The sequence below is a fragment of the Falco rusticolus genome, chromosome 5 (assembly GCF_015220075.1).
Source record: "Falco rusticolus isolate bFalRus1 chromosome 5, bFalRus1.pri, whole genome shotgun sequence".
Classification (NCBI taxonomy): domain Eukaryota; kingdom Metazoa; phylum Chordata; class Aves; order Falconiformes; family Falconidae; genus Falco; species Falco rusticolus.
In genome coordinates this window covers 49,952,690-49,975,270 of record NC_051191.1, presented here as the reverse complement: position 1 = coordinate 49,975,270, position 22,581 = coordinate 49,952,690, and the positions used below count along the sequence as shown (strand labels likewise).

Genomic DNA, 22,581 nt, shown 5'->3' with positions numbered 1-22,581 from the left:
AAGGGGCCAGGGAACAAATATAACCGTGTGAATGTGGATGTGTGGAATGAGAAAATTCCTGAATACTGTTTAGAGATTTTTAGGTCTATAGTAACATCTTGTGTGTGCCTTAATATTGTGATTTACCTTTTTTGTTGTTGATACTGATTCTGAATGTATAGTTCACTGATTGCTAGTTATTTACATTCCATTAATAAATCAATAAACTGCTTCCTTTCTGCTTTGATTTCTTTGAGCATTCTTCCCAGCAACACTTTCCCCATCTAAGACATTACAGTATTGTATTAAAAACTCTGCCCTATGTACTAAAACCTTTTTGAAAAATGAAACAAAATTACTTACAGAATATGCCTTTACTTTTGTAGCATCCTGTTCCTTTTGCTCTTCTAGCTTTTTCATTTCCTCTTTCATATCTTCTGATTCTTTCTGCCATCTTTCCTTTTGACTAAAATGGTAATTAAATACTTTCATTAAGAACCATGAAAGATGATGATTTTTAAAACTGTAACTGAAACAGCAACCCTGAAATACTACAAACCAAGATACTTCTGTTTCGCAGTAACGTAATCTGAAAAATACATTAGAATTTGTAGGTGGATTACTGAAAAACTATCCCCTGTTCAGGCTACAGCTGGTTTAATGATTAAAGTAATTCCTACATTAAAGTGTCATATCTCTTCTTCACATGTGTACTGAAGTGCAGAGATACTCCCCAAAAATATACACAAATGGGATTTAATCTGGTTTAAACTAAACACCTGTATTTCAAATTAATTAATTACTTGCACATGTCTTTGTAAAAATCTGCGAAACTTAAAACTTTGCAAATAAAAATGTTTCCACTTTTAAGTACCTCTCTGGAAGCTCCAGTTCTCCCTTCTATAGGGAGACAAAAATCATACTACTGGCATTTACCATGCTATGAGCCTGGAAATGGGCCTTTTCATTTTGAAGCACACTCAGCCCAGCAGATTTCAGCAGGTATTCACAATTGTGCCCAGTAATTTGGCTGGTAACATTTACAGCTAGATAAAACGGTTTGGCAAATAATCAATGACTCCTCCTATAACTGTTTCCTTTGCATGAAGTACATGCACATTCATTAGCTAAGAAAGACAACCTGCAAGAGGAACAAGGTTTCTACAGTTCCTGACAGAATATAAATCAATATTGATGTATTTTTAATGAATCATACAGAACGGCACAGTATCATAAGGAAAATATTACTCGCTCATCCTCTGCGAATTCCCCACAGCACAGTAGCTGGCTTTTAGTTTAAAAGATGCCGGTTCAAATTTCCCTCAGAAAGTGGACAGAATTAAACTTAGGTTTCCCATATCCAAATTCTGCCTTAGAGGTCAAATTTCTAAACAAAAGTGCAGTCAACAGCTGTAATATGAATTCAATTTTTTCAATGGTTTTGGAACTCCTTTTCTTCTATTACATTCATTACATTTTATTTCAGATGTGTAAAGGACACTATTTCCCACCCTAGTTTTTCTATAACAGAACAATAAAAACATTTAAAAACCCCCACCAAACAAAAACATCAAAAGATTCTGCTTTGTTTTGGCTCAAACTACCCTCTTCTAACCACTTTTATTTACTTATTTGAAAACAAAAAAGCCCTATGAACTGTTTATACATGCCTAATAAGGAACTTCCTATAGACTGTACAGGATATTTTAGGCTAATTTTAAACAAACAATCAAGGGGTTTTCAGAAGTATTTTCTCTTGAAAGAGGATATCTTAATTTCTTCCATAATGGAAGAACAGGGAGGAAAAGGAAAGAAAATACTTTGAAAGTGAGTCTTTATGGGATGCCAAGTCAAAGAATCTCCTTCCCCAACTTCAATCTGTAACAGGTTTGGAGAAGAAGCCTTGAATCACCTCATCATTGGAGATAACTAATCTGGTAGTAAATGAGGCAGTACATTACAGCCTTTAGTATTTTCAAAAAGCTAACCTTTAATGCCTGATACAGAGATAATGTTATCTGGGAAGCCTTAACAGATTCTAAGAACAAACAGAAAGTCATAAAAGATAAAAAACCCTTACTCTGCAACCAATCCAGTGACTGTTCATTCCAATTCAAAGACAGAGAGGATACAACTAAGAATCTGTTAATTGAAGAACCCAAATCACCATATTCATCTCTATGCTCCTAACAGATGAAAATCCTTTTTTGAGCATAATAATAATTTTATAGAAATTAGATTCAATCAAGCACATAAAGGAACTAAGATTCTGAAAGAAAACCAACTACGAAGTCCCGCCAATCTGAAATTTTGAAACAGAGATCTCTGACTGTATTTGGGTAACAGTTTTCTTTTATTTCCCCTCAGAAGAACTGTTGGGACCCATACCTGAAAGCAAAAGAAAATGAGACTGAAAAGTCCATAATACCAGGTTCTAATAAAATACCAGATATCAAATGCAGAAAGCACAATGCAATCCTCAATATAAAGTCTGCAATATGAAGAGTCCAGCAGAAAAATTTTTTGCAAGTTTTCTGAATTTTTACAGGACTAAAGAAAATATATGGAGTCCATATCCAAGAGCAGTGGCATTTAAGATGCTTGACCAAAAAACTACTTCAACACAGCAGCAAATCTTGTATTTGAAAACTGTTAACCATTTAGATAGCTGAACTTTCATAAATCAGAAAACAGAACAGTACCTCTGATATTCTTTATACAGCAAGCCTTGTTGATGACGAACTACTGCAAATTTTCGTTTGTAGTCCTCTACTGCATCTTCTAATTGTTTAAGCAATTGTTCTTTATTTTCCAGTTCCTAATGATTATTTTCCAAACAAAAATATCGAAGTGATTAATACAGGTTTTAAACATGAAAGGTTTAATCAAAATCCCAGTTCTCCCTTGTGTTTTTCATGATGGATGCTTCTGTCATGAACTGTGTGAACTGCAGATATGAAATGTGTATTTTCTTTAGAAGCATCAGATAAAAATAGGTCCAATAATCTTTGGCATTCATACAAATAGGTGTGAAATAGTGCATAATTACACTGTGGATTACAGCCCTCAAAGTTCAAAAACACCACAACACACTGCTAATCCACAAAGAATACTAATTGACTGTCTAACTGGAAAGCGGTATTTCTTTTCATGTTCCCAAATACTCACTACTTTATAATCATATACAGTTGAAAAATATTCTCTAATCAACAGAAGTGATCAAAGACAAAGACAGAATAAAGTAATTTAGTAATAATAAAAAGCTAAGTTCTTTTTACTCCAGTTCTCAAACAGTCAGCTATTCTTTACTGTGTGCTTGTCTGCTATGCTTCTTATAGGAGCCACTGGCTTTGTTTTCAATGTATTTATGTCTCTTTTTTTACAAATGGTGATGTATTTTTGACAAATAATGGAAATCAAATTCATACGGTAAATAGAGACCTTTGCTGTATAGAGAAAAAAACGTTCAGAATAGGATCTGCACATGCAGACTCAGGTGTGGAATCCAGACAGGACTGAGAGAGAATTTCTCATAAAAAGAGTGCAAATGCAGAAGTAGAAGGAAGAGTGGGCAAATATTTAGATGAAAATTCAAATTTAAAACAAAAAAACCTGAATTGTTGTCAAAAATATTAATTAAGTATTACCTTCCAGGTCTACAACACAGCAAAATACTTACAGCTTTAAAAAGCCAGAATAGCCCAAAGAGTTTACTGAATGTCAGAACTTCAAAGTAATTTTGTTGAGTTTGCCTATGTCCATACATGGCATGGTAAAACATTTTGGAGGAATTAGCTACATGTTACAAATATTCTTGATATCAAGGAGTAAATAAGCTACCTGTATAAGATGTATTAAATATTCATTCAGAGAATTAATCACATTAACACTTGAAGGAACCATTCCTTCTGGAAGATTCACTGCTTGGAAGACAATATTGGCACCTTCTGACTGACGTAATAAGCAAATTTCATTTTTCAGCTGTGCAATCTGAAGACACAAAAGCATAAATAAGTAGCTCTTGCTGTTTAATTAAAAAAAATGATAGTAAATATGTTGTTTTCCTCTATGACATCAGTTATTAACAACCTAATTCATTTCCGTTTATATTCTAAAGCATTCAAACACTCTTTAAAGTAATCTTTTTAAAGTACTGTGATTCCATAAATCATCAAATACATAACAGCAATATGAGATATATAAATATATCTCAAATGACTCCAGCAGTCAGAGCATATTCACTTATCTGAAAATTCACCAGTTTTATTCCAAGTTGTTTAGAACACAGAGCATTTCTGTTCCTTTTTAAAAGATGAAGTTTTGGAAAGAATTATTGCAGTTGTTATTTGATGGGTTTATTCTAAACGAATCTTTGCCTTTTCATTTAACTTCTTAAAAGCTCTATGGTTCTCAACTCTAACAGTACATAAAACATTATTCTAGAACATTAGTTACTCGCAAGTCTTTTTGCATCACCAAAACTGTTCTAAAAGGCAAATTTAAATGTGGCTTCTTGTAAGACAAAATTCCATTCCTCATTCCACAGAATCAATTGTACAAGTCAGAACAAGATACAGGATTTTAGAGAACAATTAATCATTCTAGAACACTTCATCTCTGTTACTTATTTATAAATAACAAATGCAAGACTACTGGCTTTTTGAAGAAATGTGAGCTTTTTTGGGCACAGCTGTCCTGAAAAGACGGGCACAACTGGTGTTTAACATTACAGGATACTCCAATGATAAAGTACCATTAAGAGGAGTAAGATTTGAACTTCATGTGGATCGATTGATAGATCTGATACATAAATTTAATTAAGATTTGTATAATTACACTGTTCACATAAGCTAAATCAAATATCTTATAGACTGTGTGGTTTTGTTCTAAATTATCAGAGCAGACACTTCTCAAGTACAAAATAAATTATATAAAATAAACTGTATACCTTTTCATTTGCATTTGTCAGCTGATTAGAGAAATCTGTTGCCTCCTTCTGAGTCTGTTTAAGTACCTGTCTTAATTCTTCATTTCGTCCTGTAAGCTGGTCAACCTGAGCTTTCAAGTGCACACTAGCATCAAAGGTTCCCTCTGAATTCTTTAACTCCATTGCCTATTGCAGTAAACGTTTAATTAGCAAAACAGGGACAAGGTACAGAAAAGCTTTTTTTTTTTTCATAATAAACTGAAGCACTCAAGTTTAGACTACATGAAATTAGCAAAAAGCATGAAATTATAATGTTGTAAAATCTACTTATCAGTTTCCTGATGGTGTATTTGACATAGACTGTGATTTAAATGGTTAAATTTTCCTCTAAACCCACTAATTTTTTTGTAAGATGTTTGAATAATGAATTTTTCTTAAACATTTTACGCAGGTTTCATAGAGATAAAAGACACGCAAACAAACTTTTACCTTAAGCTTTATGACTGGGACAATAAACTTGCCAAAGACAGTTTTATACTATCCAGCTGAAGGTTGTGGTTTGGTTTTGTTGAATTTTTATTGGAATTCTCCTAATGCTGTATAGTTTTAGTTTGCATTTTTAAACAAGTATCACACTAGGTACTCCTATTGTAACTAAGGAAGTATATGTATAAGGAAGCTACTATTTAACTATACAAACCCAACGACTGAGGAGGGGAAAAAAAGGCTGTAAATCCTAGAATGCCAAATAATAGTTCAGAAAGCAAGCTTACATTAACTAAACGATCCAGGCTAGGGATTATTAAGGCTGTTTCTCCTGCCTTCACATTAGGATCCTTCTGCATTTCCTTGACAGCTTGCAGTATTTCTTTCATTCCTTGTTCAAGTTGTTTATTTTCTTTTGATAATTCTTTTACTGTAATAAAATTTTTAAATGTGTCTAAAAGCATTGAAAAAAACTAGTTACAGTTTCCTAGGACATTTCATAATAATACTTGTTGATTTGATATATAAAAAGAATGTTCATGTTATAGATAGACATAACAAATTAGGAAGGTAAAAGTAGAGCTGCTAGTAACATCTGCAGTGTATTTCACTGGAGAAATACCAACAAAAAAAAAATGAAATACTTCATGGGAATACATCTGACTTTTTTGAACCTTCCAAGCTCAAATGTTTCCTGCCACTTTTTTCACTTCTTTAGTAGCCCGACTGGCTTTCACAAATCCAGAAACATGGCTATCTTGGAAATGTTTGGGTAGAACAATGAAGTATATGGGAATTGCCTGGAACTCCTGCTGCAGACTGGGAAAAAAGAGCACATTTAAATTATGTAGCTGTAATTAAGACTCCCAAAATACCCAATTTTCCTGCCACCAATAGTTTCTTAGTGGAACGCCAGAGTTTCCAGCACAGAACAAGTCTGGAAACTTACAAAACCCAAAACGACAAACCTGTAAGGATGTTCTCTGCACCTTACAATCTGGCTAACTGTCCTGAACGCTCAAGACTGAAACAAAATTTGAAGCAGTTTGAGCAGTTTCAACAAATATATCTTAAAAACTCAAAAAAAAAATGTTTAGAACTCACATTCTCTGGGAAAAAAAGATGCTTCTCTAGAGAAATTATATTATTTTTATTTCAGCTAACATACATATATATGTAAGCAGCAAATGGGTTTAATTCCACAGTACCTCCTTGGAAGCAGAAAAATACTACAATTACACAAGTAGATTGTATAATTGTTATAACTGGGATTGCTCACAGACTTCAAGCCCTTATTAGGTCTGATTCAGGAAGGAAAAATATGAGAGATCCTAGTTTAATGTACTTAGAATTAATAAATTCTGTTTCATGTACTATCCCTAATTTAAGTTTAAAATTAGCAACATAATGTATGTATTAATACATACATACACAAAGATACACATAATAAAAACACAAAGTAAAAAAATAAAAGTCATTAGCGAGAATTCAAAGAAATTCCAATTCGATAAATGCCATTTACATTCATTGTTTTGTAATCATTGTGTTAACACCTGGACCAATTCACAACCATAATTTCCGCAGTTTGGAAGTATATTAGAATGACTGTATAATAACCTTCTACGTACACAGAAAATTCAATTATTGTGAAAGATAACAAAGTAAACTGCCTTTAAAACAGAAACTGTCAGGTGTTTGTGGTCACAATCACAGAAACAGAATAACTAAATAAGCTATCTGCAGGTACCTGATAATATTCCCTGGTTTTAAAACAGGTTGCAACTTACATTTAGATTGAAATTTGGCTATTACAGTCCTGTTGTTCTCCAGATCTCTCTCTCTCACACTTAATTCATTTTCAAGATACTCATTCTAAAAAAAAGAACAAAGACAACTGAAAAATTGTAATTAGGAATTTTAGTATTAGAATTTTTATTACGTCTCAGTGTTTAAGTTGAGGATCAACGCTTGAAAAGATTGCTAATCCATATATATTCAACAGTGAAATCACACAGTATGTAAACCACAATGAGGTGTTATATAGAAGGCAACAATCAAAGAAATAGCTTCATCTTCACAGCAATAAAATTATCAGGAAAATATTATTTAAATCATGAATAAACTTTATATAAATACTTAACCTGTTTTGTTTTTTAAAAAACCTTGTATTACCTGCACAGCCTGGCTTCTGCATTTTTTAGGATTTAATTCTGTATAACTATTTAGCATACTCTTGATCAGCAATTATCTGCTCATTCTCAAAAAAACCCCAACAGTAAGTAATTAGTATAGGATTTTATCTCCATTTTTATATATAAAAAATATTTCAAAGACTTATGTTCCAAAATATAAAAACTCCCACTTCTTTTCTACCAAAAATGCAATTAGTAAGCATTATTAATTCCACAGCTTGGCTAACACAGTATTTTAAGAGAAATCACAACAGCAAAGCATACTCCTGTAGAATGGAAAAACTGCTGTATGATTGAAAAAAGCCTCATGTGTATAAATTTATACTTTCCATTGATCACTGACATAGCTCAAAAGGCTCGACAGAAATGCCGTGAGTTCCAAAACTTTTCAGTTAAAGAGAGGAAAGATCTATTTGTTTATCTATATAGTTTTGTAACCATGGTGTTTCCTTATCACATTCTTAGATGTTTCTCCCAGACAAAAAATACAGATCTGAATTTTAGCAATCTAATGTTCTAGTCCCAGCCTTTTTTCAAATTTGTAGTATGTCTTCATGAAAATTTCCTCGTCCACCTATGAATCTCGTGCCTGAAATGCAGCAGCAACAGAGACGGATTCACTACAAGAATTACACAAGGTGTATCCCATATAATACTGTCTAGGGAAACGTATTCTTGGGCCATGCAGCAGTTGTAACAACACTCTGGTAAAGACCAAAGGTCTGCAAGACTTTGAAGGACTGGTTTGATCCATGCCCTAAATGCCCTCTGCTATACAGAAAACTAACATAGCATTTTGGGGTCCAAATTTAGGAGGCTACCAGTGAATAGTTTTTTATATGATTTATCATGTGAATAAAAGAAACCACAGCAAGTATTCTGAAATCAACCTGTTCTTTCACTGATTATAAGTTCTCAAAAACCCTCTGGAGAACCTAAAAATTTTATCACTAGAGATAATTTTTAATAAATAATAGATTTTTTCACCAGAAATATTTTTTCTGTAAACAGATACAGATTATCTTTGTTAGTTGGCAGGGAAACGGATAAAAGGATAGAAGAACCAACTCAGGAACTTTTTAGACGTTTCCCAGAAGGAAAGGCTTTTCTCACTCCAAAAGTCTAACTTTATACCATCTGATCTCTCCAGAGGTAGGAAACATCCTCTAGTCAAATAACATCTGCATCTTTTAACAGAAATGTCATCTTCTATCATTCATACCAACGGATTGTTTCAGTCCCTACTTCATTCAACTAACACTTGGAAATCATCACCTGTATTTCTCTGTATTTATTTAAAATAATTTAAAAAAATAAACCTTGAACTATGTCATTTAAAATACAGTTGCAACAATTTGTATGAGATGCAAGGCAGTTGCACTAATAAGAAAAGTGGTAAGAACTTTGTTTACACAGACATATCTAAGGTCTTAGAATAAACTGTTCTCTCTTTGTACCTATCCATGTGTGTGTGGAAAAGCATTGTGCAAACTTCTTCCACCGACAGAATGAAAATATATGCCTAGATTTTTCAATACTGTGTCAACAAATAAACTGAAAATTAATGACCTGGCACTTTTTTATTAGAAGAAAAAATGCCTAATTCTATTAGAACTATCCTATAGCTTTAATTAATAAACATGAAAGTAAACTAACAGATTTTTATTGTTTGAATTTATTTTCTAAACAACTGCAATAGATGTAAACACACACATACCATAAAAGTGTATCACTTGTGACCTAAGAAGGTCTAATTCTCTCCTCAACTGCTCTATGCAATTTTCAACAGGATCTACCTGACCTGAGTGTTCTAGTTGTTCCTTTCAAGTCCACTTTTCAAAGGTTTTACTTGCAACAATTCTGTTAGGCATTTCTTCCCTTCTCTGTCTTCTTGAAAGGTAGTTAAATCAGAAAACTCTACTTGCAAATACTCCTGTTATCCTTCAATGTCATTATTTGCATTTTGTGTGTTACTGGCTTTCAAAAAGCAGATGCGCAAGGAATCTAGAGTTTTTGCTAAGAGAGAGTCCTGGGCAAAAATTTTCCTGACCTGTCTGGTCTGAATTAAAAGTTATGGACACTTGATTCTGAAAAGATGGTTTGCTTCTATACTTTTGATTATTTGCCTCTGAGGTCTGACACACTGATAAGGAGAAAACAAACCTGTATAGTCTGATTTTAAGTCTTTTGACATCTCTCTATTGTCAGTATAATCTGTTATCCTTGATGTCTGTGTAAATTAGAACTCTGGTGACATAAAAATCTCTTTTATACTAAGAGTTTCAGAATTACAGTTGTCATTAACTAGTTGCCACTTTGTCACAGGTTTTGAACCTAAATGAACCCAAGTATTTCTATTTGTTTCCAAGTGATCTAAATTCTTAAGTATGCCAGAAGTTATTCTAGGTAGATTTCCCACAGCTATATCTTTCTCTGACTTTGAAGTCTAATGGGTGTTTCTCTATCTGCAAGTGTGTTTCTCCCTTCCGCATTACGTAAGTTGCTACCCTATATTCACAAAAAATACATAAAATTCAACTAATCTTCTAAAAAAAGACATTTTTTTACTTTTAAAAGCAGTTAATAAAATCACCTAGAAAAATATTTGTACAGATACTTGCAAAGTAACTTTATCTTTATTTTGAAAGAGAAATACAAGAAACGTTTATGAACTTGCTTTATGAACCGACCTTTGCTTTTACTTCAGCAATATCATGTCTGTTCAAGAAACTCAACTTCCTCTTATTCATTCCCTTCTCTTCAGTAAAGCCATCAGTTATCTGCACATCACCAGCATCCAAACCTAATTACAAGTAAGCGTACAAGTAATATATTATGTTTTTTTTAAAAGGTCACCAAGCAAGGTTACATATTCCTTCTAGTATACCCAAGTTCTAGTTTTCTACCTGCAAAGTAAGAAGTAAACCTTCCCATCTGAGCACATTATGCTTCCCTGGGTGGCACAGAATTGAAATTTTAAAATTTTTGAAACACATACATCGTATAGATGTACTGGAAATCTTGGTGAGATTGTCCTGCATCTAAGAACTGCAAGCCAATGACACAACTCTTAGTGATACAAGCCATAACAGTCAAAAAGCTACTGGAGTGTGAGACTACGGAAATGTAAACCCACTCACCTGCTCCTATTGATTCAGAGAAATGTATGTAGCCTTATGACTTAAACAATTGAGTAAATATAACACAGCTTTATTTGTAAGTATAGACAGCATGTTTTTGAAAGGACAGTTTGTAAAAAAAATAATCCTACCTATCATTGCAACTCTTCTTCCTTTCTCCTGAGCCAACTTACGGACCTGTTTTTTCAGTTCAAGTCTTTCCTCTTCCAGTCTTTCAATCTGCATATTATTATTCACTGATCAGTATTTTGTTTTGTTGAAATACATTTTTATTATGTGGATCTTATACAAAAATGGAATGTATCACTTGCCTCTTGCAAAAGAATCTGGTTTTCAACTCTGTATTGCTGCTGCTTCAGTGCTTTGCTGTTTCTGAATTCATTTAAATCAATCATTGTCTTTGGCTCAAGACCTAAAACACAGTATATGCTGTATAAATATTCAATACAGAGGAACATTAACATTATTTATCATTAGGATGCAATTAATTTAAATAAGAAAGTAACTAATCAGGCAGAATTAAAAAATGTTGATAGTTGAATATATATTTCTCTATATACGTACAAATATCTTATACTGCATATAATAAGACTAGAAGAAAGCATAATTTTACTTCAGTAAAATCAAAACCCAAAATGCAATAAAATGCCACCTAAAAACTTAACTACATTTATGTTTAGATTCTTCTATCTAAAAAAAGCCTGCCCAAAGTTTTCTTTGTTTTTCAAGGTAGCAATACAACTTCAGTATGTTGTGGTTTCCAAATACCATATTATTAAATTAATTAAGCAGTGTACAGTCAAAAAGGAATAAAAACCAAAAAAAGCACTACAAAGCCTATTCTAATTTCTTCAGTCAAAGCAACCTGTAACCCAAGTTCAGTCATGTACATTCAAGTACATATGTACAAGCATGTACATACATGCAGTCTGTCCTAACTAACTAAAACTACTTACTAATACTAGAATATACAAAATTATTTCCAAGTAGTTCCTTGGTATAGTAAAAGATTTCCCTGATATGTTATTTCAATTCTTACACAATAAATAAATAAAAACATAACTGATATAGCGTACCTAAGCGCTCTCTGAGTTCTTCATTTTCATCAAGAAAATCACTTATTTTAAGTTCAAGTTTATTGACTTCCTGAATTAATGTTTCAATCTCATGATCTCTTATTTTGATTTGCTTTTTTAAATCTTTTATTTCAGCAACAGCCTCTTCTAAACCATATATTCCCTGTAAATACCCAAATGGAAAGTAAAAACAAAAGAACCAACACAAGATGTAAGAAAGTAAATTGTAATTCTATCTTTCATCATTACACAGACATGAAAAAATGTTTTTCAACCTGTATCACTCTTCTCTACTATGCTTAATGGTAAAAGTTATTGAATAAAAAGCAGATCCCACAAGTCTGTTTTTTGACTGCAGAGGAGTCAATATTTCAAAATTCACTCCTTTTACTACATGCTCCACACCCTGAGTGTTCAATTACGTTTCAATGGACTTCAGAAGCGTCTATGAATATGTTAAAACTGTTTTAACAACTTTTAAAAATTGTCAAATATGGCTAACAAATAGCATGCAGTCAGTGACCACTGTATGTTATTCTGAAAGATCAGAGAGCAAAAAAACCCACCCCTAGCACCAGAAGTTATTAATTTAATTTCTAATTAGAACACAGTCAAAAAAAATTGAAGGACAAAATGATCTTCTAAAAACATCATGAGATACCCTGCCAACTCTGACAAATTGTTTACCAGTTCATAGTCTCTCATTCGTTTCAGAGTCTCAACAAGCTCTTTGTCCTTTTCTCTAGCATCTGCTTCTGCTAATTCTGCAGATTTCTCAGCTTCCTTAGTTCTCTCTTCTAGCATTTTTAACTTTTCTTGCATATCCCCAATATGATTCTGCTGAGCAAGAGATGAGTGACCTGGAAAGAAATATCTTGATCTATTTACAATTCAGTTAGGAACTCTTGCTATCAGCCATTAAGCAAGAAAAAAAAACACTCCAGGTGATGTTATAAAGGAGATCTTAATTTTCTGCGCTTTTTCATTAAGTAATTACCGAAGTCTACATATAAGAGCTTTTTTTTTCACCCCCAATTGCTCATTCAAACAACATTTAGAATAAACGCACGTAAGAGACATAAGAATTTCTTTTGAATTGCATGCTACTACTCATTTGCAATTCTTGATAGAGCTGAGACCATAACGCTCTAACCTTTACAGACCAGATAGTTTTAACAGGCATTGTATTACCCATAAAACCCACTGACATACTGTGAATAAATTTAAACTCTTCACAAATGTTTAAAAAATGGAAATGAACAAAAAAATTAGAGACTAATATTACTCAAATACTGCGATTTTTTTTACTAGAGAATAAAGAATGCACAGTAAATTTGTGGTTTCTTATTTTCCGTTCCATAGACATTAAAATAAAATGGTCATTACCTTTATCTTTTTGGAGATCATTTTTTAATTCCTCAATAACAAATGCATTTTGTTCCATTTCTTTGGTATACTGTTCGACTTGCTCAGTAAGCAATTTTATCTGAGCATCTCGCTCTTGCACACCCTGCACGCAAACAAAAAGAAACTCCATTAAAGAATTCTTTATTCACATGCAAAGTACCAATATAGAACACCATACAGTAAATGAAGAAATTGAAGGTAGCTAATACAAAACAATCTATAGAACATTAAATATATTGTACTTACAACATAGAGTTCAGATATTATCTAGAAGTTGGGTAAATAAATGCAAAGCAAGAAAAATAAAAGAAAGAGTAAAAATACAGCATTAAAGCACAAACAAGCACTATTGTAGTACATCAGTTTTAAATGGAACAGTTCTCTAAGAGTCAGCCAATGTATGATGAGAAGTCTTAGATGATCGCAGTTTCTTATGTCTGTCTCATAAACAATTGCCAGTGGGAACTGAGAGATACAATTTCAAGATTGGGAGGACTAACAATCCTTCATACGTGACAGCTGTGCTATGGACCACCTTTCATCAAGTCATCCAACTTTTAAAAATTCATATCACACCTTGTTTTGCATGCATATGCATCTAGCAGTACACACAGACTGTGAAAGTGACTTCTCTTTCTATTATAATATTTCTGCACTTATACATGAACTCTAGAAATATCACAGAGCGCTTAATGTTATTTTTTCTGTGATAAACGAACACAGAGGAAAAAGATAAAAAAGAGACTTGGGGAAAAGTTTCAGAAAGTAATTATAATGTAAAAATCTCAAGAGTTGCTGACCTTACTTTACACCAATGTTATGAAAAACCATAGCTCAGGCTTTCTTACAGGACAAATATAACCACATTTCAAATCTAAAGGTAAAAAGCTTGGCAAGTTGAAAGGAACTAAATAAAACCCTTTAGAATGTAAACATACACTGAAATATAACAAGCTCTGCATTTTGCCTTAAAACACAGTGCAGTAGCTTGATTTAAGTGCCTGCTGTAAAAATATGTTCATTTCCACAAAACTGTTTAAGATGTTATGCTAATGACAGTCATCCAAAAAAGCAACCTCTACAGCCATTTAGTCAGCTACAACCTTTACAACTGCTTATCAAACTTACTTTCAGCTGCCACTGCCTTCTGCTCATCAGAGGCTGATTTGTACTTAGGTTTATTTTTCTGTGAGAAGCTTTTTGTTCCTAAGTTTTGGAAGACTGCATAAACAGATCTCATACTGCTCAATCTACAAGGGCTCAACATGTAACAAATGTCATGGCACATTTGTTTAAAAAACTTGAAGCAAGGCAAGAAAACATTCTAGTATCATACAATGTGCTTTCCATAATATATATTTCAGGGTTCCTAATGGGCCACATTATTTATTTATTCTTTTTATATTTTTCAAGAAAGTCTGGGAATTCAAAATCATAAAGAACTACGTAATTTTGCATTAACATGAGCAATACTTAAATTCAGCTAGCTCTATCATGGGCTGTACCACAGACTTAATACTATGGCACCAGGTAAGGCAAAGTAACACAGAAAATTAAACACTAGGTAAGGCTCTTCCTCGACTAACAAATCTAGAGGACAGAAACTAAGCTATATTTTTAAAACATTAAATTATGGATGCCTAGCTGGTAAAGCAACCACTCTACTAATAGTTAGAAAAGATAAATATGAAAGTAACAGAACCAACCACCAAGAGCGCTGATCATACACAAAGCAAGAGATGTTTCCTTTGTGCATTGTCTATTAAGCTAGCTTTGTAGGGGAATAAATCAACCTTTCTCATAATTCTCAAACTGAAGTAATACATATTCTGTCACTAGCATGTTCAGTGAATGGTAATTTATACATGTGTGATTTCTCACATAGACTGTACCTGCTGAAGGGCCAGTATACTGTTTCTGTCTACATCAAGTTGAGCCATTTTCATTTTCTCTTTCAAGTTAAACAATGTTTGCTGATACTCCAGGAGTTCATCATCTTTTGAAGCTAAGATTTTCTGAGAAGAAGATAAAATACCATCAGAACACATGAAATAATCCCTAAAAATAATTAAAAAGTATTAAAAAGTACCTTCCATTCTTCAACTTTTGCATTTACAGCTGCCATGAGTGGATCGTCCTCCTCATTCTTTGCTTTCAGTTGGTCTGAAAGCTCCTGAATCTAGAAATGCCATTTAGATGAACATCATATCACAGAAATGTTTTGCTTAACCAATGTATATGTACAAACACACCACATAAAGCACATGCAACCTAACAGATTAGCATTACAGCAGCAAGGGAAGATCATGACTCTTAAGAACAGAGTATGACTAACTTTTTGTACAAAAAAAATTATGATCTGCAGTCAGATTTTAAAATTTGCAGCAGCTATAAAGATCACACTACTTTTAGAGTGTGCTGTTTCAGCAGAGCATGTGTTTTTAACTGGGTGTGTTGAATGTTTTTTGATTTAAGCTAAAATATATAATACAGTATAAATAAAAAAAAATACTTCCAAGAATATGAATCAGTTCTTACTTGAAATTTGTACTGTTCTTTCTCTTTTCTTAACTGATCCATAACAATATCAGATTGCTGCACTATTAGTTTCATTTTGTTATATTCATCAGTCATCTTCTCCATTTCTTGCACTGATTCCTCAAGATTCTTCCTCATTTCTTGGTTTTGAATGTCTAACTCCTCATTAGCTTCAGTCAAATTCTGTAAAATAGAAGAAAAAGCTGCTTTTAAAAAGTGCACATCTTAACACCTGAATAAGCACTAATTGATAGTTACCTTAAATTTAAGACTTGAAAAGTCCTACATGAAATTAGCACAGAAGAGAGTATTTTGTGTCTAATCATCAATTTCAACAAAACCTAACAGCAAATAAAAGACACATCTCCCATTGCCAGTAACTTCATTACCTTTGCCAGATTCACAAATGTGAAGTATATGTATCACAGAACCCAACTGCATTATGAATTCCCTGACTCCACATGACTCAATCTGTAAATTGACATAGGTTTTTGAAAAACAGTATTGTTAATAACAGTCTAATAAATGCCAATAGCATACATAGATTTTACCTGAATTTCATCCAAATACTGGACAAGCTCAAAGTTCTTTTTGGACAACTGTGATCTGTAATCAGAATCCTCTTCTCTTCGTAATAGAATTGTTTCTTTTTGAGAATCTATTTGTCTCTGATAGTCAACTAGATCCTGACGCAATTGTTCATTCTGCACAGAAAGCAATCCAAACTTAAGTCTGTTTTGAAGAGTTGAAGACAAAGTTGTTGCTCTTCTAGCAAGCTAACACAAAGAGCTAAGACAGTCAAAACCCATCCAAACTCCTATAGTCTCCTTTTAAAAAAACTTAAAGCCTCACCTTTTTCTTTATGCTTTTTTTCTTCAGATTAAAAAGGAGAGAACAAAGCATGAAAAGTATTAGAAATTATCTTTGCTTCAGGAAGACTAAATAGGAATCAACATAGAGAGGAAATAAACCAGTTTTCTTTATACCTGTGCATGCACATACATACATACACATACACAAAAAGGCATTTTGAGGAATGATTCTCGAGGTTTCCCCCCCAGGACACGTATTTAACTTTTGCTGTCTATTTTATTCTCTTCAGACGCCAAGAATACAGATATTAAATGCCCCAAAACATGCATTTTCTTCCAAAAACAGTTAGAAAAAAGTGTTTCAAGAGAATGATTAAAAAAGTCTAGCAATAAAGAATGTTAACTCTACCTCTGCAGTTATTGTTACATTAACTTTTGACTTTTTATAATTTTAATCAATCGGGCAACCTTTGCAAAAGCAGCAAGCATAATCTGAACCCCATCTAATATCCACCAGATCTTTTGTCAATAGTATTTAAGAAAAAACCCAAAAAATTCAAACACAAAATCCAGATAAAATTAATGCACTGTAGGACTATGTAAATTCAAAAGTAGACATCTCCTGACGTCAATTAACTAAGTTTCTTTGGAGCAGATGTACTATATATTTGCTAAATGTGATTAAAATTCCATATTCTTTTTGTAGTAGTAACCAGGAAATGTTCCAAGATAGAATTAAACGTTATGCCACACCAAATATAAATACAGAAAGCTAATAATATATTTATAAATAAAGTAAATAATACAGGAAAACAGCAATAATTCTTTACTAACCTCTCTCCTTAATTTGATGTTTTCATTTTCGGCATCTTCATTTCGAAGAGCAAGCTAAAACAACATGGAAAACCTTTATATGTATCCTAACATCACATACTATGAAAACGAAGAACTCCAGAAACAAAACAGAAAATGAATGCACAGCAGTCCTATTTCAATTGTGTGTTTTTTAACTGCAGAGGATCTTTTCAGAACGTCAACTTCTCAAAAGATGTGCCAGAACAGCTTTTAGAGATGCCAAGCTGAAGTTCTTCTTACCTGTTCATTCACTTTCTTCTCTTTTTCTAATTCTTTTTCTGTATCTGTTAACTGTCTCTCTTTTTGTTCTAATTGTTTTTCCAGTTGGCGGATCTCATCACGCAAAAAACGAGTGTCACGACCACCAGCAGATCTTTGTGCCATCTTAAAAATGTTAAAATAACATAAATATAGTACAGTTCTTCAAAACAGAAAGAACTAAAAAAGCAAAGCAGATGCTAAGACTAATGTTTCTAACATTCAGGAAAAGCAATAGGAAAGGCTCACTAGCTTCTTTCAACATAACCGAGATACGTCTAAAAATAAATGGGATTTATTCAAGTATAAAAAAAAAATCATTGTATATACAGCTTTTTTGCAAACCTGAGGCTGATGAATATTCAAAAGCAAAAAAAAATATTAGCTAAAATGTAGGGCTGTTACATCTCTTTACTAGCTTAAAACACTAGTCTAAAAAAAAATTAAAACCCCACCACCAAATAGCACTCTATAAACTAGCAAAATTTTAAAACGTACCTCCAATTCATTCTGAAGTTTCATCACCTTTGTTTTAAATTGATTTTCTGTTAAAATAGAACTGATATAGTGAATTACCCAATAACATAAAAAGTACATAAAACAACAGTGGTTAACCTTAGTCTTTAAATATTTGGCTTCATTGAAGCAACTGACTTCACAACAGTTGGTATTTTGTTCAGTTTCTTAAACTTCAAAAAACCAATTAAAAACACATTTAACAAATAATTTAGGAACAGCATAGAAACGCTTGCCTACCACATTTGGCTTGCTCTTCCCCTGCTTTTTCAACTTCTTCTAGTGCCAGCTCTACCTCCTGAGCTTTCATCTGGGAAAAAAAGTATAGTAAACAAAGAAAAAATATTTACTACTAATGTAAATTAAGAGAATGTTCCATAGACCTCATGTTTAAAATGACAAAAATAATTTAGAAAAGAACATCAATCTTCTTTCTTTAAACAAATGAAACTACTCCCATTTTTCCTCATGCTGACAGTTAAGTTCAGATTGTTGAAATATCTTTTTTATTAATTTGTTCTCCAAGGCTACCTTAACATTCAAAAGCATACTGCTGAAAATTAAAAACAGTAAAAAAGCCTCTCTAAAACCAATGTGCTAACCTATGCTGCTGTTATTTCTCACTTTCAGTACAGTTATGAGTACATACAAGAAAGTGTGATAGATTGATCAGATTAATTTTAGGACAGTGGTGTTTCTTCATTCATGGTGACATTTTAATTTACTCTAAAACATCAGCCTACCACAAAAACTTCTATTAAAGTTAAAATAATTACCAGGAACTTACAATATCTAACCAATGCTTGAAATACTTGTTCACATTTTCTATCTATAAAATTAAGGTTCCTCAACTATGTAACTATGTTAGTCCTATTCACTTGACTTCCCGCTGCTACATGGCATAATCCCAACAGCTACAGATAATTAGGTGCAAGCACACACTTAGCATAGAAATGCTTCTACAAGTAACCACTGTGCAGGAAAAGAGGAAAAAAAAAGACTAATGATACTTTCATTTAAACAAAAAAACCCCAAACAAATGGATCTGCAGAACTGTAGAAAGTGAGGATTAATACAAACCTTCAATAGCGACTGAGTAATTTTAAAAAGGTGTATCAGGTGTTCCAAAGTTTCAGTTTTTAAGTCTTTCCCATCAACCTAAGGAAAAAGACAACAGTGGGTTTATACAAGTATCAATGAAATCCACAAAATAATTCATTTTGTATGTGAAGGACCAGAGACAGTTTAGGGAAGAAGGTGTAACAAAACCCTTATCTTCTGTTTTCTCCCTGAGCACCTTGGACACAGTCTCCAGCAATCTATCTGCTCGTTCCTCTTGATGAGGCAAAGCATCTGGATCAACTTTCATAAGCTTCTTCCAATCTAAAATGGGTGCCATACTGATTTTATTTTCCCCTGGAAAGAAAATTAAAATAACAATTATCAGACATTATCACTGCCAATCAATTTTACATCAAATGATTTAAGGGAGACTGGCTACTGAACCACACAAGATAATTCTAATAACTATCAATTTTCTAACACTGATTAACACTGTGTTCATATTTTACTCTACTGCAAACAAGGAGACTACAGTAAAACCATTTTTTCTTCAAGTTAAAAATTACATCATACATACTCCACGAATATGGGACGCTAACAGTGAAGATCAGGACGCATGTAAAACATCTATTTTAACTTTTAATAGCCTTTTTTTTCCTCCCTACCTCTCAATGCAGTATTTTTATGTTAATGAACAAACAAACCAGGTGCTCTCTGGACCAGCCCTTGTAGGATAAACATCTCCTTGTAGTCAGAAAATCATTTCTAGTATTTAAAATACAATCAACATCTGCATTAGTTTCATACTATGAACATCCATTTCTTGACATTAATTTCTAAAATAAACTCTTGTATTAAATAACCTTTCCTTTTGTTTACAATACTTGAACTGATAAAGGATAGTAAACAACCTCAAAACTGACAAAAAACTGATCAGAAAGCCGTGCAAAGTTTTGTTCTACTGCTTACCTGTAAGCAATAGGTTGCTGTGGACCACGGTGGCTTCTCATATACCTGGAAGTCAATGCAGTACCTGAAAAAAACAGAAGGGACTGGAAGTCTTGGATCATTCTGTTCTCTGGAGCTGTCTCTAGCCTTTATTATCATTATTTCAGAAATTAGATTCTACCAAGTTTAAAATATAACATTTTTAATCTACTTATTGACCTAAATTATAAATATGGCATAAATAGTTAAGAAAATTAAGAAAGAAAGAAAACTAACTAGAATATTAAAATCATCGTTATTCAAAAAACTAATGACACAGCTGGGATATGTATTTTATAGAAAAAAAATCAAGCTCAGTCAATAACCGTAACAATGCTCTATGTGGAAAATGATATTTTGAGATCTGTTCCATTGTCCACCTTGCTTATCATTCAGCTATTTAAAGACTCAACAACTGAAACTTCCTTTCTTAATGAAAGGCTGAACTGGTATTACAAAAAATACACCTATCAGTCTGAGAGAAGAGCTGTAAAACTCTGAAATCCTTCTGTAGCTTAAGGGAGGATAAAAATCAACATTTACTCATCTTTTCTGAACATGTAACCTGTTTGAGAGCTCCCCTGTATTTACCATTCCTTCAGTGTTGGCTAAATATTTTAGAAAACATGCGTTCCATATAAGCCATGACTTTGTAAAGTTGACATCACATATACATTTTTGCTTTTCTGCGCTTTGTTGTAGATGGCAAAGGAAAATATGAGAAAATCACATACAGGTGCATACTGATCTTGGCAGTTCTTCAGTTAATTGAATACTACTTGGTTTCATTAACATATTTAAGGATTGTTTTTTAAAAAACACTATTATTTCTTACAGTAATTATTTCTTAAACAACGCGATGTAGAAATTATGGGTATGAAATGCTCAACAATGAAAAATATTCTGAAAGCAAATGCACAACCTTACTACTGTCAATCTTTTCCTACCTTCCATCTTCCAAATCCTTCTCTTAACTTATAATGTCTTAAGAAAGTATTAATCCTAAATTTTTATCCAAAATTAAGAGATATTTGTACATAGAATAATCCAACTTGTTGGGAGACCAGCTATAGTAAGGTGTAAGGGGGACAACCTAAGCATACAGTATGTTCCACAGTATGTGCATACTTGAGGACAATAAGAACTTATTTAATCGAAGAGTTTTCCATCATAAAATTAGCTGATCCCTTGCCCTCAGCTAGAATCTGTGCTTTTGGTTGACTGATGATCTGTGTGCTGAAATAGATGGGCATTTGATGATAGTTATCACAAGATTTTCTTGACTTAGTCAAAGGAGCAAACATACATAAAATGGCCAGATCTTACAAAGATCGACGAGGGCGGACAGAAAAGGTGGTCCGGTGGGCATGGTCAAGCACTATCAGAACAATAACATCCTTTGCTGTCGACAGGGAACAACGTAACGAGGCAGCTATGCTACAACGATGATACCTTACCACCACAGCGAAATTCAGCACCAGTAGGAATAGCTGTTCTTTTCCCATAAAGGTGTGTATAACGTGTAGCACAGAATCACATATATTTAAACAAGGCTTAGTCATGCGGGAGATGTGATTTGCTAACTCCACATTAGTTTACCAGGACTAACCCAGTTTAAGCTACTTCTGATTTTAAACTGACGTGACCCAGACCAGCTTTCATCTACTGGCTCGACAGAGCACTAGAGCTTAACTACAAAGCCCCAGTCAAAGCGGCATCTTTCGCAGGGGCCCTATTTCCTTCCCTTTGCATATTCCAGCCCCGGGAAGGACGTAGTGACACTCCGCAGCCCCTCCGGGGTGCTGCCGAGAGACAATTTTGCCTCTGTTTCGCCTGACTCCGCTGAATTCACAAACCAGAATGTTTTGCGTCCGCCTCGCAGCGGGGCACCGCTGAGGCAGCACTCCAGAGCGGGCACCGCTGCAACGGCCTCCACCGGACGCTTCTGCCCGGGGCCCGCCGGCCCGACTGCCCGCTCTCCACGGCGCTCCCCGGGGAACGCGGGCCGCCCCTCCTCCGACAGCCGTCGCAGTCTCCTTCCCCAGCGCACCCCCCGCCCCTCGACCTCACCGCTCCCCGAGGGCGGCGGCAGCGGCCGCCGCTGGGCAACGCCACCAAACTCTCCCGCCGGCTCCGCTCCAGGACCCGGGTACTTGCCCCGCGCGGAGAAAGTCAACGCTCCCGGGCACGACCACCCCCGCGGCGCCAGCCGGGCGCTGCCCACCTCAAGGCACTGCCCGGCCACGCAGGGCAGGGACGGGCGGGGCGCAGCGTGACCCCGCGACCGGAACAGCCCCGGGCCGCAGCCCCGCGCCGCTGCGGGCGGACTGCGTGTCCCAGCGTGCC

General features: G+C 34.2%; 1 protein-coding gene across 11 annotated transcripts in view; it reads right to left on the bottom strand.

Moving 5' to 3' along the window:
- The window catches only part of CEP290 (centrosomal protein 290), a 54,787-nt gene extending 32,224 nt beyond the window's left edge, over positions 1-22,563 (bottom strand). For 3 of the 11 annotated variants that reach the window (XM_037388173.1, XM_037388176.1, XM_037388174.1), the window contains exons 1-24: positions 20,218-22,449; positions 19,484-19,602; positions 19,267-19,344; positions 18,427-18,496; positions 18,169-18,215; positions 17,653-17,796; positions 17,392-17,445; positions 16,297-16,449; positions 15,746-15,928; positions 15,297-15,386; positions 15,100-15,222; positions 13,454-13,474; positions 13,187-13,310; positions 12,488-12,660; positions 11,801-11,963; positions 11,036-11,136; positions 10,856-10,943; positions 10,275-10,387; positions 7,180-7,264; positions 5,680-5,822; positions 4,928-5,092; positions 3,820-3,969; positions 2,682-2,797; positions 343-445 (exon numbers count right to left, since the gene is read on the bottom strand). In XM_037388173.1, coding sequence (XP_037244070.1) covers positions 343-445; positions 2,682-2,797; positions 3,820-3,969; positions 4,928-5,092; positions 5,680-5,822; positions 7,180-7,264; positions 10,275-10,387; positions 10,856-10,943; positions 11,036-11,136; positions 11,801-11,963; positions 12,488-12,660; positions 13,187-13,310; positions 13,454-13,474; positions 15,100-15,222; positions 15,297-15,386; positions 15,746-15,928; positions 16,297-16,449; positions 17,392-17,445; positions 17,653-17,796; positions 18,169-18,215; positions 18,427-18,496; positions 19,267-19,344; positions 19,484-19,585 — 2,589 coding nt within the window. In that variant the 5' untranslated portion in view covers positions 19,586-19,602; positions 20,218-22,449. The other 8 variants (XM_037388179.1, XM_037388180.1, XM_037388171.1 and 5 more) reach the window with 7 other exon arrangements.
- Positions 22,564-22,581: the final 18 nt, after the last annotated feature.